Source organism: Rattus norvegicus, chromosome 8, assembly GCF_021556685.1.
Source record: "Rattus norvegicus strain SHRSP/BbbUtx chromosome 8, alternate assembly SHRSP_T2T, whole genome shotgun sequence".
NCBI classification, from domain to species: domain Eukaryota; kingdom Metazoa; phylum Chordata; class Mammalia; order Rodentia; family Muridae; genus Rattus; species Rattus norvegicus.
In genome coordinates, this window is record NC_141541.1 from 29,077,758 (window position 1) to 29,093,553 (window position 15,796).

Below are 15,796 nucleotides of genomic sequence, written 5' to 3' on the forward strand. Positions count from 1 at the left end.
CCCTGGCTGTGTTATGTCTCTCTCCTCTCAGCCATCCTTGTGATCATGGCATATTTTTTGCTTAAAGGAAGTATCTAGAAACAAACAAAAGAAAGAAAGAAAGAAAGAAAGAAAGAAAGAAAGAAAGAAAGAAAGAAAGAAAGAAAGAAAGAAAGAAAGGAAGGAAGGAGGAAAGAAAGGAAGAAAGAAAGAAAGAAAGAAAGAAAGAAAGAAAGAAAGAAAGAAAGAAAGAAAGAGAGAGAGAAAGAAAAAAGAAAGAAAGGAAGGAAGGAAGAGAAAAAGGACTCTCTACCTCAGTCTTTTTGTTCCATCTACATCTACTGTCAGAAAATACGCTATTTTTGGTGGACCAGGCTAGACGGTATTGGAAATGAGACGGAATACTTAGAATGCAAATAAACTTCTGGTCAGTTTCTATCAGGATTAAAATAAATTTCAAGTGCAACTTAATGAGGAGAGCCTGGGTCTGTGGTTGGCCTCTCTGATGAAAGGCCATTTCTTTTGCTGAACTGCTATCAAGTTGTGCTTCCTGGGTCTATCTCCAGTTACTGAACTACTATCTAGTGTGCTTCCTGGGTCTATCTCCAGCTACTGAACTACTATCTAGTGTGCTTCCTGGGTCTATCTCCAGCTCCGTGGAACCTGGTAAAGAGTGGGGCTAAGGTCTTGGCCATGCTTACTTTGTGTGTACAAAGTTTACATGTCCTGTGAGATGGGGAGGTTCCTTCAGGCAAGTGATCCTACAGCCAGTGTTCCATGTCCCTATCTCTTTACCCATTTCATTAAGACCCATTGCACTTCTTCTGCAAACCTTAACCAACCTCATGTTTTAATCACTACCTCTCAACTGTAAGAAGTATTTGTTGATTTATTCAACAAGCATTTATTAATCCTTCAATACCCAGACTTCAAGTCTGAAAAAGGCCCTCTCCACAGACTCTCATACTCATCCCTTGAATATCTTGCCTTCAGACGAGAGTTGCATATGCTTAAGGTTTAGGCACAGGCTCAGTTGCAGTTCTTTCTGTGGCTTGGGCTTTTACAGAGTTTCTGAATGAGGTCAGTGAGTTGATCTGGAGTAGCCATGCTACAGGGTAGCAGAAGTGACTTCATATGTTTCTCAGCACAGCTCAGGCCTGAGGGCAGCTCTCAACAAGCAAGATCCACTCTTTGTAGCCTCGTGGTCTAATGCCAGCTATGGATCATTCAGGTAGTCTGACCTTACCTTCTAAGACAATCTAGGCGTTTCCACTAGGTTGTAACTTGAGTAGCTCTTATCAGCCGCCACTAATCCATCTTAGACAAGACTGTCTCCAGAGGAGCAGGGCATGTGCGGGTCTGCAAGTCTAACCTTCAGAATTCCTCTTCACAGAAACTATCTGTCCACTTTACCATCCCACTTCTCTGTCTACAGATGGAGAACTATGCTGCAGCTACAACCGAGGCCTCATCTCAAAAGCAAAAATCAAGGCCATCAAGTACAGCATCGTCATAATCCTTGGTAAGCATTGCCCCTCCCCATGCAACGGAACTGCATAAACATTCTATAAACAAGCTGGTGATGGGCAGGACATGCAGGGAAGGAGTGTGCACATTTCTCTATCATTAGAAGGAAAGCTATGGTATTCACCAGTGTGTCTAGCTGCTGCAAGAGCCAATAATCAGCTCCTAATCCTTCTCTCTGTGAATCAGGTTGGCAGACACTCCTGTCTGTCAAAAATGTCCAGACATACTCATGGTCTACTCTTGTTGTTTTGTTCCCTAACAATGACACCTCCTCCAGCTTCTCTGACACATTTCTTTAAAAAAGTATCACTCTTGTTTCATCCCAAGTTGGCGCTTCTTGCTGTTTTCTATTTGTATCTGACATGATACACATTCATAGATATTGTTTTACTAAGATATATATTAACATACAGATATATATATTCAGACTTTCTATGAAATCACACACAGTTTCTTTATTAAGTTTACCTCTCGGGACACAAGCATAAATCCATGAAAGCCATGACTTGCTCTTGAGTTATACATGTTATCCCCAAAGCCCAAAGTTGGGTAACATATACACTACTGAGTTAATGTTTTGACTCAATATGAACATAAACAAATGAATGTGGATATTCTAAAGGGAATTAATGTTGTTTCACTTGAATTTAACTCATATACCCCATCTCTGCTTCTTTAGAAGCATTTAGAAGCTCCAGCAAGGAATTAATTGTATGTCAAATCACCAGAATAGTTCATCTCCCCTTTCCAAACCATAAAATGCCAAATAGACCACGCGCAGCAGGCCTGACTCAGCCAGCCAAGTATAGACACACAGCAGCAGTGCAAAGATGAGCTATCAAGGCATCCACAGCTCACTAGGTCTCAAAGAATTCTTTCAGAGCCTTCTGGAGGACATCAGAGATTCCTTGTCTCCCATCAGGATCACAGGTGTCCATTGGTTGGAAGATGAGAAAGGAAATGAATGCATAAACATGCATTTTCAAGCTGTTGTATCCCTGTTCAATCAGAAATTATATTCACAGCCATGTAAAGTCTGGTCAGTGTACAATCAGGTGCTCACAGGCTGGTCAGCATACTGTCAGAATAAAGTGCCCTATCTATAACAAATGTTTTTGTAATACCCCTTTACCATCCTGAAATGATAAATATCTGTTATTTTTTGTTAGCATATTGCTCTATTAATTAGCTAAAGTAAGAGTAAAATAAAAAATTTATAAGAGACCAATATCAATTTCATATATAATGGATAGGCACAACTACACTAAAATAGTAATAAAGAAATCAGATGCCTATGCCTGCCTGTACAACTACAAGTGACAGCCAGTACAGATGTTTTCAAAGGAATACACAAATATAAGCTGTTTCACTGTCACTAATCTGACTTTCTGAGTAGGCAAACAAATCTTGGTATGTTTCAAACTAAACAAATTCATCTCTCTTTGTCTACAACATCATTGTGTTTCTGAAAGCTTCAGTTTTTATTATAAATCTTCAGGTGAACCTATAAAAGTGGTTAGCTCTCTAGACTAGGGAAATTATAAACAGGATCTTCTCATGCGTAAATGCTAAGTTGACCATTCCAAATGTATATGAGACGTGAGAAATGTGGGCTGTCTTAACTGCTGCCTCTGAGAATGTAAGAGGACTGACATTCCTGCTGAACACACAGAGAGAGAGAGAGAGAGAGAGAGAGAGAGAGAGAGAGAGAGAGACAGAGACAGAGACAGAGAGACAGAGAGACAGAGACAGAGAGAGAGACAGAGACAGAGAGACAGAGACAGAGATAGAGACAGATAGAGAGACAGAAAGAGACAGAGAAGGACAGTGTTGCACCTTGGTGCATCAGAACTATTCTAACTACGGGATTAATCACCCAGAGTACAGAAAGACAGTGATCTTAGTTTTTAAACGATTCCTGTTTAAGATATCAACACCATGGCCCAATTGGGGCAGGGGTGGGGTAGGGAGTGAATCACAAGTTAATCTTTGATTTCTAAATTCTGAATTAAGTTCCATAATCCCTATCAAATGAGAATGGACGATAGTTGCCCCTGCATACAGATGTCCATGCATGCTGAACTTCTACTCTGAGACAAACTCTGAGGGTAAGAAATGGTTAGGGAGATAAAGTTGCAATGATGTGACAAGAGAGAAGGGTAACAGGTTTACCCTTCCAAGACGATGCAATTTTGTATTTGCCTGAATTAACCATAGAAATGGCAGATAAATAGGTGACAGCAAGCTAGATTACAGAACAATAGATGTCATAGATAGACAAGACAGATAGACAGACAGATGGACAGAAGGACAGACAGATTGACAGATTAGTTTTCTATAAGAAATCACTTCATGGGCTCATGAAGGCCAAGAAACCTCATGCTCTGCCCTTAGTGGGGTAGGAAACCTGAGGTCGCCACTAGTGTAAATACAAGTCCAGGTCTGAACCTAAAGGCTTGAGAACAAAATCGAGTCTGTATGTTTCTGTTTAAATCCAAAGTGTAGGCCACTGTTCCAGTTCAAAGACTCTATTAACAAGAGTGAATTCCCACAGCTCCTTATTGTTACATTTATGCCTTCAATAGATGAGGCCCATTCAATTCATGAGGCCCATTCACCAGCGGAATGTAATCTGCCTCGTGTACTCTACTGATGCAGATATTAATCTCATTCAGAAACCTCCTCTCAGACATATTGAGAATGATATCTAAACAAATGTATGGGCACCCTGGAGACCTGTCAAGGTGTCACAGAACTTAACCATCACAATTGATATTCCCATATCCCACTCTAGCCCTTTGATGCTTTGGGCCTGCACACAGTTGGTTTGGACAAAAGTATTGGGTGGGAGTGTTCTGGAGAGGTTAACTTAAACATAGAAAGAACTTGAGATCATAATGATCTTATTATGGTCCACACTTTAAAATTTTATGAACACTTTAACCTGCTGTATTTCCTAGAACTAGTGGTCAATGTCTGGTCAGATTTCATACTCTTCTGTCTGCTTCAGGGATCCCTAAAGGGTCTCGCTCACTTTCCTTCATCACTATGATAAGTGGGAGGCCCTGGCCATGCCTGCCAGACCCCAGACTTTCTACAACAATTCCATACCAACAATGGAAGAAGTCAGATCTCCTTTTCTAGATACAAAGGATCTAGAAAATCTCAGCTTAGGAATTCTTTCTCTAGCATATGTGCATACTAATACACATTTTTAAGCAAGTATGTCCATCATGCTAACACATACAACTATTCACTTAGCACACCCAAGGCCAATATATCTGAGAGATCTCCTAGTGTCAAAGATCATCCCAGTTAAAATTCTAGTCATGGCTAACTAAGAGGGATGCTTCTGGTGAACACACAGTGGTGCTAATGGCTTTCTTCTCCCTAGCTTTCATCTGCTGCTGGAGTCCATACTTCCTCTTTGACATGTTAGACAACTTCAACCTCCTTCCAGACACCAAGGAGCGTTTCTATGCCTCTGTGATTATCCAGAACCTGCCTGCCTTGAACAGTGCCATTAACCCCCTCATCTACTGCATCTTCAGCGGCTCCCTCTGCTCCCCCTGCAAGTAAGTTGTGCTCCCAATGCTCAGCAAGGGGCTACAGAACCCCATGTCATGATAAGGTGCTTAAAGGTTAGGAAGTCCCCAATAGTTTGATGAATTCAAATCCATGCTCAGAGCATGACAGCACTGCACATGTAGAAAACCTTGATTTTCATGGAAGCTTCCCCACATGAACCACCTCCCTATAAACCTACTGAGAATGTAATATAGGACATTTTCACTACTTCATAGGTAAATTTCTACACAGAAAAGCTCACAAGACTGAGTGACAGTCTTGATGTCAGACCGATTTTAGTGGCAGAGCTGAAATTCAATCCCCTGACAACCATTCTGCTGGTTCTTTTTTTTTTTTTTTTGTCTGTCCTCATCAGGTCTGAAGTAAATTCACATGGATTAAGGAGAAACTCATTGCAGGGAAAGTAATAGGATGGTTTAAGTCTTTCTTAATGCTGCTTCTCTACAAAGAGAGAATCTGCGAACGTCTATACAGTTCCTTTTCTGCAGGCGAAAAGTGGAGATAGGGCAGGGTCTACTTCCTTCTGGTGATATCACTGTCCACCAGGCTGTAAGGGCAAGTGGTGGAGGAAGAGGTCCAGTTGTTCTAGTGTAACAAGCATTGATCTTTAATGGCCTTTCTTAGCTCTGATCTCTTAACATTTATGCTGTCTTTTCATCAGTGTAAATCAGTTTCCTTTATTTCTTTATTCTGACTTTCTCTAGGGTGCAAAGATCCCAGGATTCCAGAATGACGTACCGAGAGAGAAGCGAGAGGCATGAGATGCAGATTCTCTCCAAGCCTGAATTCATCTAAACCCCGAGGCAACAGTGCTAGGCTGAGCTCAGTCCCCTCACCCAGACCTTCACCATCAGTTAGTGCATGAATCCTGAGCCTGTTCCTCCTCCTGCATCATCTACCAGATACATGATGCAAACTTTCTAGTGAGGGCCTGCAATCCATGCACTAGCCAACATGGTCTCAACACCTCTTTGTGTCAGCTTGGAAAGATACTTTTCTTTCTAATGTCTCCCAGCTCTTTGTCCCACAGCTCAGCATCTGCCCCAGCATCTGTGTCCTTGTGGACTGATGACACAGGCAAGCAGAAAGATATTGGAGGGCTACCCTTGAGTCATCTAATTGCACTTTTGAAAGTAAATAGGAGGACAACAAAGGTTAGACTTCTTTACACCAGGTTTATATTGGAAGTTTAGTGGGTGTAGATGAGATGTTTGCCCCTGAAATGCCAAGAAAGTCACGTTCAGACCCTGCTACTGTATACATCTCCATGTGGAGGAGAAGATGTTAGCAGGAACGAGCTCCCAAGCGCTGTGATTTGTGGGAAAGGACAGTACAGTCTCCTGTAAACCAAGGACACTATGCAGGCACATTCTCACCTAGCAGAAAAATCACACCAAATAGTGATAGACCCTGGCCATAACTCCAGAGAGAGAGAGAGAGAGAGAGAGAGAGAGAGAGAGAGCTGGAACCGTGAACTCACAGCTCTTTCAGCTGTGTAAAGGAGCTTCCCTTCCCTGTATCAACATTTAAGCCAACCTGTGCTCATTCCACATGCCTCAGGGACATTTTTAGTCCCACTGTTAGTCCCAGAATCCTCTTCCGCTGGGGACTCAGCTTCCTGGCTTCCCCAACATGATGTTCGTGCAAGCTCTTTGCTGTGTGCTGTAGCCTTTGCCTACCTGGCACCTCTGCAAGGAAGTGCTGGTCTTATTTTGACAGGTCTGCAATTCAGTATTTATAAGTATAATTCAAATGAAATATGGCTAAATGTTTTCTAGCCATTTTTTTTCTTCAGATTTTGCCAGAAGTGAAAATGGCATCATTTGACTATGTGTACATCTCCACCCACAGCCCTATGACGCACGTGAACACCCTATTTTTAGCTTCTCATTCAGTCTTTGACATTGAAATCTCCTTGGCAAAATCCTCCCTTCCAGAGTTGAAACCTTTTCTTGTCCTTTTGGCTGACGGCTCGTTCAGTCGTTAACATGTTCAGTCAATTTTAAAAGCACCCCATTCCTCATTATCTTATCAGCCCAAAGACTGCCTGCTTAAGGTCATGGTGGCAATTTTTCCACAAATTTCTTTTTCAATTCCACCCGACATTAGGGAAAGCATCTCTTTAGGTAGAAATTAGGCACTGAACTAACTGTCTCTCAGTTATTATTCCCTATGTTTGAGGAGACAGAATAATCCACCTTTCTGTTCACACAACAGTTTTGAAAGCCACTTCCTTCTCCATCCAATCAGCTAAACGTGAGCAAGCAGAAGCATGGAGTGGCTGAGAAGGACTTCTGAACATTTCTCTTTAAATCATGGTGTGCCACAGAAGACTCACAGGACTGGTGCTGAAATCGCTGCCTGCCTAGGAGCCAATTAACCAGTAGAATCTGGCGGGTGTCCTAGCTAGCAAAACAGAAGGCCAAGGCCCTTGATAGATACTTTCAATCTCTGTCAAGTTCGGGTCTGCAAGACCTGTCACATGCCGACACCATCCCCTTATCGATTCTTAAAGAGAGAGTGCCCTGAAGGTTATTTTGCCATCCACAGTCTGTAAAGGGAGCTGTCAGGAGCCTGTGGCTCTCATCCTCATAGGAGCCAGGAGATCAGTAAGGTAATGGGACAGACTGCTGTAGGAAGGTGCCATCTATGTAAAACTAGCTTTACATTGAGATGGAGTCTGAAATCTTCACCAGCCTTGTTTTCCCAACTTCGGAAACAGTTTAAGAATGGCAGTCATTAGTCCTATGATGCTGGATGAATCATGCTGTGTCTCTGGGCACCACTAATCTATCTCTAACAGGGAGGCAAAATAGCAGTGTAGCAGAGGATGTTGAAGTTTAGAGGCTGTAATGGATTAAATTAGACTTACACAGAGTGCTGCTTGAATTCTCCCCTTTGAAGACTAACACTTCAGTGAGTCAAGGTTGAGTCATGCCTCTTGGAGGTATAAATTTTCTCTGTACCATATGAACTCAGAAACTCATGTGCATCCCAACCAGGAAAGAGAATGATGGAAAATTATAATGTAAACTACAGTTGCTATTTGTAGCCCTTGATGCTTCCATGGGACCAGAAATGGCAGCAAGGTGGTGTGTAAAATAAAGGTGCCCACCTTCCACACCAAGATGTAAAATGTGTGATGTTATTTCACTGCTTCAAGGACAGGTAAAAGTTAGGCTAACAGGGCAAATGTGTTTAATATATTCAGTCACACTGCAGAAAATATCTCTGCTTTATTGAACTAAATTCAATGTGAATGGCGAAAGATCCTCTCCTTTCAGGCCATATTTATGACAGAATTTAATTGAGATTTAATTTCATCAAGCAACAGCTCCCACAGGCCACTCCACCCCTTCGTCAAAACACTAATACCTTTTTAATGACTTTCCACTGCGATAATTATGAGAATAATGTACTTTTGAACTAATTCAACATACACCTCATGCATTCTTTCCAGCTTCATAGAGACAGCTCTGCATAGAAATATTCAGAAATGTCCTTCCACATTCACAGTATGGATTTAAAAAGGTTGTGGTGACTAATCTGATGAAGGAACGGGAAAACAAAACACTATATTTATGAAGAAATAAAGCAATTCTAGTCTTGAGTGTTGGCTGACATTTTCGGGAAGCCACACGTCTGATGGCCTGAGTCTGGATTTGTGTTTTGTTGCGTTTCAGTTTTCATTTGAGTACAGTTCATTACGCATGCAGCTTTGTTCCTACAACCTGGCAGCCTCCATTCCTGTAAAAGAAGATGGCCCTTACCAAGCTGCCAATTTCCTTTCTTGGAGAACTATGAAACAGTCATGCCTCATTTAAGAATTCATTATCCACAACAGGGCTGGACCAGTTAACATTTTAAATGTGCAATTCCATCCTTATAGAATGTTTAAATGAGTGGGAGTCTGCTCGGAGACTCCCGGGAAAGGTCACGGAAGTGGGGTGGGAGAATGGGGGTAACTCAAAGTTGCTAACATAACTGCATATGAATCTAAAGGTGATTGAATGTAGTAGAAGTGTTTCAAGTTCACTGAACTACATTAAATGAACATAGAAAGGAGATTGGAATTAGGCATTGATATGTCCAGAATGTACACAAAGCTTTCAGGATAATTGCTGGAAGAATAGAAATAATATGCAACTTCCAGACTAAAAGAGGGTAATTCTGGATATGGTGACACACACCTGTAAACCCAGCACTTGGGAGACAGAGATAGGGGGATCAGGACAAGGCCATCCTCATCTACACAGATCTGGAGGCCAGTCCTGTCTGAAAGAGAAAGCAGGAGGAAGATAGTGGGAGAGACCACTTCTCTCTGTTCTCCACCCCCCTCTCTCTCTTTCTTTCTGTTCCCCACCTCATCGCCTTAGCCTTGCAGGCCATGATTTTCTTTTCCAAGTGAGATCCTGAGACATTTGTTTCTATATACCTGGCTTGTTTCACTTAAAGCAGTAGTTTTTAGGTTCCCCCATGTTGTTGCCAATAATAGGATTTCATCCTTTTTGTACTAAGCAGAAGGGAACTAAATCATCTTTATACATCTATACATCAATGAGCACATCATTTGATTCTACATCTTGGCCACAATGAATACTGGAAATCAGATTCTCACTTCTAAAGCTTTGACATTTAGCTCAGCATTATCTGTTAGGTGACTTTTTTAAAACAATGTGAAAGAAGACAAGAGGAATAGAATTATAGAATATTACCTGAGACAGGTAGAAAAAACATAAGACAATGATAAATTTTTCACCAAAATTGAGCTATTACAATAAATGAAAGTCAATGTTCCAATTAGTAATTAAAAATCTGTCATACCAGAGGTTTATTTAATGCTATTGTCTGTTTTTTTGTAAAATTAAGTATAAAATAAAATAAAATGCCTAAAACAAGAGTCAACAAATCTGAAAATAAAAAGATGAGGCCATGGAAATGTCAACTCAAAGAAAGCTACCATACTTGATTCTCATAGGCAAACGAAAATCACAGCTAACATAGGCAGAGCCAACCAGAGATGCCTCAGAATGGTTTGTGTTTTAGTTGGATTAGATGAAAAATAATTCTGAATTTCTCTGCCTTTAAAAACACAGTCTCAGGATGTATGCATTGAATGGTACCAGAAAGAGGAAAAAATGGGATACAAACTATACAACTATATTAAGAATTTTATCTCACTTAATTCCAATAATTATAAGCAGGCAAAAGTCAAGAATATGCTGGAGATAACATCTACCCCTTCTGCTTGCCTGAGGACCACATATGCTGTGCCTGTCTTCAGGTTATCTTTCCATCCCTTTCTTTTCAGGTAGGGACCACAGACTAACACCACCAACATGGGCACCGTCTCTAGGCTGGAACCCTACACTACTGACCTTCCTAACCACAACCATTGAATGGCTGAAGCTACTTTTCTCCAAGCAGAGTTGCTGGACTCATAGGACCAACTCCATCCATCCAATCTTCCACTTACCCACTCTAAATCAGAACCCGAAACTCACAGTGTCTAACCAATCTCCCCTTGCAGCCTGCTAGAGTGCCCCATATATTCTACCTTCAGCCTCTACTCTCAATGTATGGAGAGTAGACTCACACCAGCAACTCCACTGAAAAACTTAGCTCAGTCTCCAACTGCTCCTCTCAAGATAGAGATCCTAAGATCACACTGCCAACTCTATTGGTTCCCACTACCTGAAAGAGTCCAGAGTATCTTCCCTAGACTCCTGAAGACTGGTTGTAAGACTAGTCCAGCTCTATAGAAGGTCTGCTCATAGGCTTAGGAATTTCCTGTGACTGGAGCTGAGTGGGACTGCTTCTCATAACCCATTCAAACACCAACAGTAACTTGCTGTAAGACTAAACTTCAACATCCACTCTCCTTGTCTCCAGACTGACAACTGGGGCTAACAGAAAACAGATCTGAACACCAACTTAGAAAAGATGCACTACTACCAACATAACATCAGATGCTGACATCTAATCTCCAAAGCACAAACATGAATAATGAAGACAATAGGTCTCCACCAAAACACAGTGCTTTGAGGGTATTATTTCTAGAGAAAGTGACTTTCAGGTTATATAAGACAGTGATTTCAAAATAGCAAGAGTAAACATGATCATCAAAGTCAGTGGACGATGAGCAAATGCCAGAATGAATACAGCAAAACACAACAGTTGAATGAAAACAATTCAAGGCAACAAAACAAAAAGAGAAAGAATTTAGAAGAAAAAGATAGATCGATCTCTAAATAAAGGCCAAAATGAAATAAAATTCTAAATAAAAAGTCAGAAATTTAAATAAAAAATTAGAAGAACACCTCACCAATAGACTGGATAAGCATAAGTCAGATTATCGGGTCTGGAAGAAAAAGTACATGAATTGGGCCATGAAATTGAAGGAAAGAGCAGATAACCCTACCCCAGATGTTCAGAGTTCAAGAACTCTAAAGTGCTCTAAAAATGCAAGCCTAATTAAAAATATAGAAAAGTTCTAGCTCAAAAGCACAACAAAGTCACAGAAGAAAACATCCAAATCTAAGGAAAGACACTCAATCAAGTTTCAAGAGGCATATAGAACACCAAGTAAAATCAAAAGAGAAACACTGCACATCATTATAACAGTCAACACACTAAATATAAGGAAGAAAGGAAAGATATTGAAAGGTCCAAGGCAAAAAGATCATGTTAAGCACAAAGGCAGAGCCATCAGAACAATAGCTGATTTTCTGAATAAGACGAAAGTCTGAAAACCTGAGACACAGGTTCTACCCCTGTGGTTCTCAACCTTCCCAAGCTGTGACCTTTAAGCACAGTTCCTCATGTTGTGGTGACTCCCAACCATAAAATCATTTTCATTTCTGTTTAATAATTCTAATTTTGCTATTGTATGAATTATCATGGAAATATCTGGTACTCAGTATATCTGCTATGCAACCCCTATGAAAGGCTTGTTTGACCCACTCCCAAAGGGTTGTGACCCCCGCTGAGAACCACTGTTCTATGAGATGTGAAAATCACAGATAAGAGTCTAGACTACAATACTCAGAAAACCTATCTGTGATGATCAAACAAGAAAGGAAACACTTTGAGGATAAAATTAGATTCAAGGAATTTATGATTTCTAAGCCAGGGGACGCTAGAATGTTGAAAGTGAAGGATAGATAGTATACTCAAGATTCACAAGAAACAAATAAATGACTCTGGAACACTGAAGAAAAAGAGGGCCAGTAAAGTACCGCAAAAGCAACAGGAGTCAGTATACATGCTCAGCAATGATCCTTAATATAAATGCTCTTATCTCCCTAATAAAGAGACACAGCTATATCATAAAACAGAATCCATCCTTTTGTGGCCTCCAAGAAACACCTTAAGATTAAGATAGAGATCACCTTAGGGTTAAAACATTAGGGTTAGAAAACATTGTTCTAAGCAAGTGGATCTAAGAAATAAGCAAGAATAGGTATTCTAATATCACACACACACACACACACACACGACTTCAACCCATAATAATCAGAAGGGATATCTAAATACTCATTAAAGAAAAAGCCCACCAAAAAGATATTACAATTTCAAATTTATATTCATCAGACAGAAATGTACTAAATTTCAAAAAAAAGCAATACCATCATATCAGATTTAGAACCCAATATAGTGGTAATACCCTACTCTCACCATTAGGCAAGCCATCCAGAAAAAATTAACGAAGACTCTTGAGTTACATGACCTCATAAATTGAATAAATTGGACAGCTATCTATAGAACATTCCACCCAAACACTAAAGAGTACATGTTCTTCTCAAGAGTCCATGGGACCTTCTCCAAAATAAGCCACATACCAAGACATAAAGAAACTCTCAACAAATATAGAAAAATTGAACATATATTCTGCATTCTATCTGATCATAATCAAATAAAGAGGGATGTCAATAATAATAAAAGCCACAGAACGTATACAAAGTCTAGTTTCCCCTTTAACTCTATGGTAGAAGATCCATCCCATTTCCGTTCCTCCTTTCCCTGGTTCTTTTCTAGCTACTCAACCCCTTTGGGCATTAAGATTGAAATATATATATCTAAAGTTTAAAAGCTAACACATACATAAGAGAAAGCATGCAATATTTGTCACTCAGGATGATTAATTCTAGCTCCATCCATGTTCCTGCAAATCTGTTTTCCTTTTTCATAAGGGCTGAATAATATTCTATTGTACATGAATTCACAGAGACTGTAGCAGCACTCATAAGACCTGAACATGTTCAAAACCAGAGAAAGCTCTAGCACTGAGAAGGAAAAGTGGACCAAAAGTGCCATGCCTACACCAAGAACCCTCCAAGAGCCTATTTGCAGTTGATGCCTGCTGGGAAAGGGAAAACTGGCTTTATCCAAATAAATGTCACTGGACATGCTCCATACCCAGGAGCATTTGGCTAACACAGAAAGGACTCCATGGTTTTTTTTGTTTTGTTTTCTTTTGATTTAATTTTTTTCTTTGTTTTATTTTGATATTTTTTTAGTCTTGCTGGGTTTGTTCATTTGCTCTTTAGGGGGATTATTGAAATGGACAGAAAAAACATAAAGTTAGTGGGTAAGGATGGAGGAGGAGGAGCTTGAAAAGGGAAAAATATTATCAAAATATATTGTATAAAATTTATAAATAAAAATAACCAAAAAAGGAAAGTACATAAATCCATGGAAAACAAAACACTCCTAGATGACAATATACTGGAGGGAAAACAATCAGGAAATAGGGGCTATATCAATATATTAAAGATAATATACGCTTCCTGGTTGCTGCCGCTGCAGAGAGCCCCTGGGCAGCACCCCACGAGCGAACCTGAGCCTCGGGACCACAGGTAAGACCAAATTTTCTGCTGCAAGAAAGCTGCCTGGTGAGCTTGGGACACAGGGAAGCAGAATTCCTCTAGGACCGGGCACGTTCTGTGTTTACCGGAAGTCCCACACCCGCGGATCCCGGCCCGCAGCAGCTCTCTGCTCCCAGACCCGGTGAGAGAGAGACCCAACCGTCTGGTCAGGTGGGCACTCCTGAGGCTACAGAGCGGAAGAGACCACCAACACTGCTCACCCCTGCCCACATCCCTGGCCCAAGAGGAAACTGTATAAGGCCTCTGGGCTCCCGTGGGGGAGGGCCCAGGAGCGGCAGGACCCCTGCCTGAGACACCTCCGGAACCTGAAAGAAACAGACCGGATAAACAGTTCTCTGCACCCAAATCCCGTGGGAGGGAGAGCTAAACCTTCAGAGAGGCAGACAAGCCTGGGAAACCAGAAGAGACTGCTCCCTGCACACACATCTCGGACGCCAGAGGAAAAAGCCAAAGACCATCTGGAACCCTGGTGCACTGAAGCTCCCGGAAGGGGCCGCACAGGTCTTCCTGGTTGCTGCCGCTGCAGAGAGCCCCTGGGCAGCACCCCGCGAGCAAACTTGAGCCTCGGGACCACAGGTAAGACCAAATTTTCTGCTGCAAGAAAGCTGCCTGGTGAACTCAAGACACAGGCCCACAGGAACAGCTGAAGCCCTGTAGAGAGGAAAAACTACACGCCCGAAAGCAGAACACTCTGTCCCCATAACTGACTGAAAGAGAGGAAAACAGGTCTACAGCACTCCTGACACACAGGCTTATAGGACAGTCTAGCCACTGTCAGAAATAGCAGAACAAAGTAACACTAGAGATAATCTGATGGCGAGAGGCAAGCGCAGGAACCCAAGCAACAGAAACCAAGACTACATGCCATCATCGGAGCCCAATTCTCCCACCAAAACAAACATGGAATATCCAAACACACCAGAAAAGCAAGATCTAGTTTCAAAATCATATTTGATCATGATGCTGGAGGACTTCAAGAAAGACATGAACACACTTAGGGAAACACAGGAAAACATTAATAAACAAGTAGAAGCCTACAGAGAGGAATCGCAAAAATCCCTGAAAGAATTCCAGGAAAACACAATCAAACAGTTGAAGGAATTAAAAATGGAAATAGAAGCAATCAAGAAAGAACACATGGAAACAACCCTGGATATAGAAAACCAAAAGAAGAGACAAGGAGCTGTAGATACGAGCTTCACCAACAGAATACAAGAGATGGAAGAGAGAATCTCAGGAGCAGAAGATTCCATAGAAATCATTGACTCAACTGTCAAAGATAATGTAAAGCGGAAAAAGCTACTGGTCCAAAACATACAGGAAATCCAGGACTCAATGAGAAGATCAAACCTAAGGATAATAGGTATAGAAGAGAGTGAAGACTCCCAGCTCAAAGGACCAGTAAATATCTTCAACAAAATCATAGAAGAAAACTTCCCTAACCTAAAAAAAGAGATACCCATAGGCATACAAGAAGCCTACAGAACTCCAAATAGATTGGACCAGAAAAGAAACACCTCCCGTCACATAATTGTCAAAAATCCAAACGCACAAAATAAAGAAAGAATATTAAAAGCAGTAAGGGAAAAAGGTCAAGTAACATATAAAGGGAGACCTATCAGAATCACACCAGACTTCTCGCCAGAAACTATGAAGGCCAGAAGATCCTGGACTGATGTCATACAGACCCTAAGAGAACACAAATGCCAGCCCAGGTTACTGTATCCAGCAAAACTCTCAATTAACATTGATGGAGAAACCAAGATATTCCATGACAAAACCAAATTTACACAATATCTTTCTACAAATCCAGC

General features: G+C 41.1%; 1 protein-coding gene across 1 annotated transcript in view; it reads left to right on the forward strand.

Annotated features, from left to right (window-relative positions):
• The window catches only part of Npsr1 (neuropeptide S receptor 1), a 224,612-nt gene extending 216,256 nt beyond the window's left edge, over positions 1-8,356 (forward strand). The window contains exons 8-10 of the mRNA NM_001106808.1: positions 1,415-1,501; positions 4,901-5,081; positions 5,799-8,356. Of these exons, the coding sequence (NP_001100278.1) occupies positions 1,415-1,501; positions 4,901-5,081; positions 5,799-5,889 (359 nt within the window). The 3' untranslated portion in view covers positions 5,890-8,356. The remainder of the gene's footprint in view (positions 1-1,414; positions 1,502-4,900; positions 5,082-5,798) is intronic.
• The last annotated feature ends 7,440 nt before the right edge of the window (positions 8,357-15,796 follow it).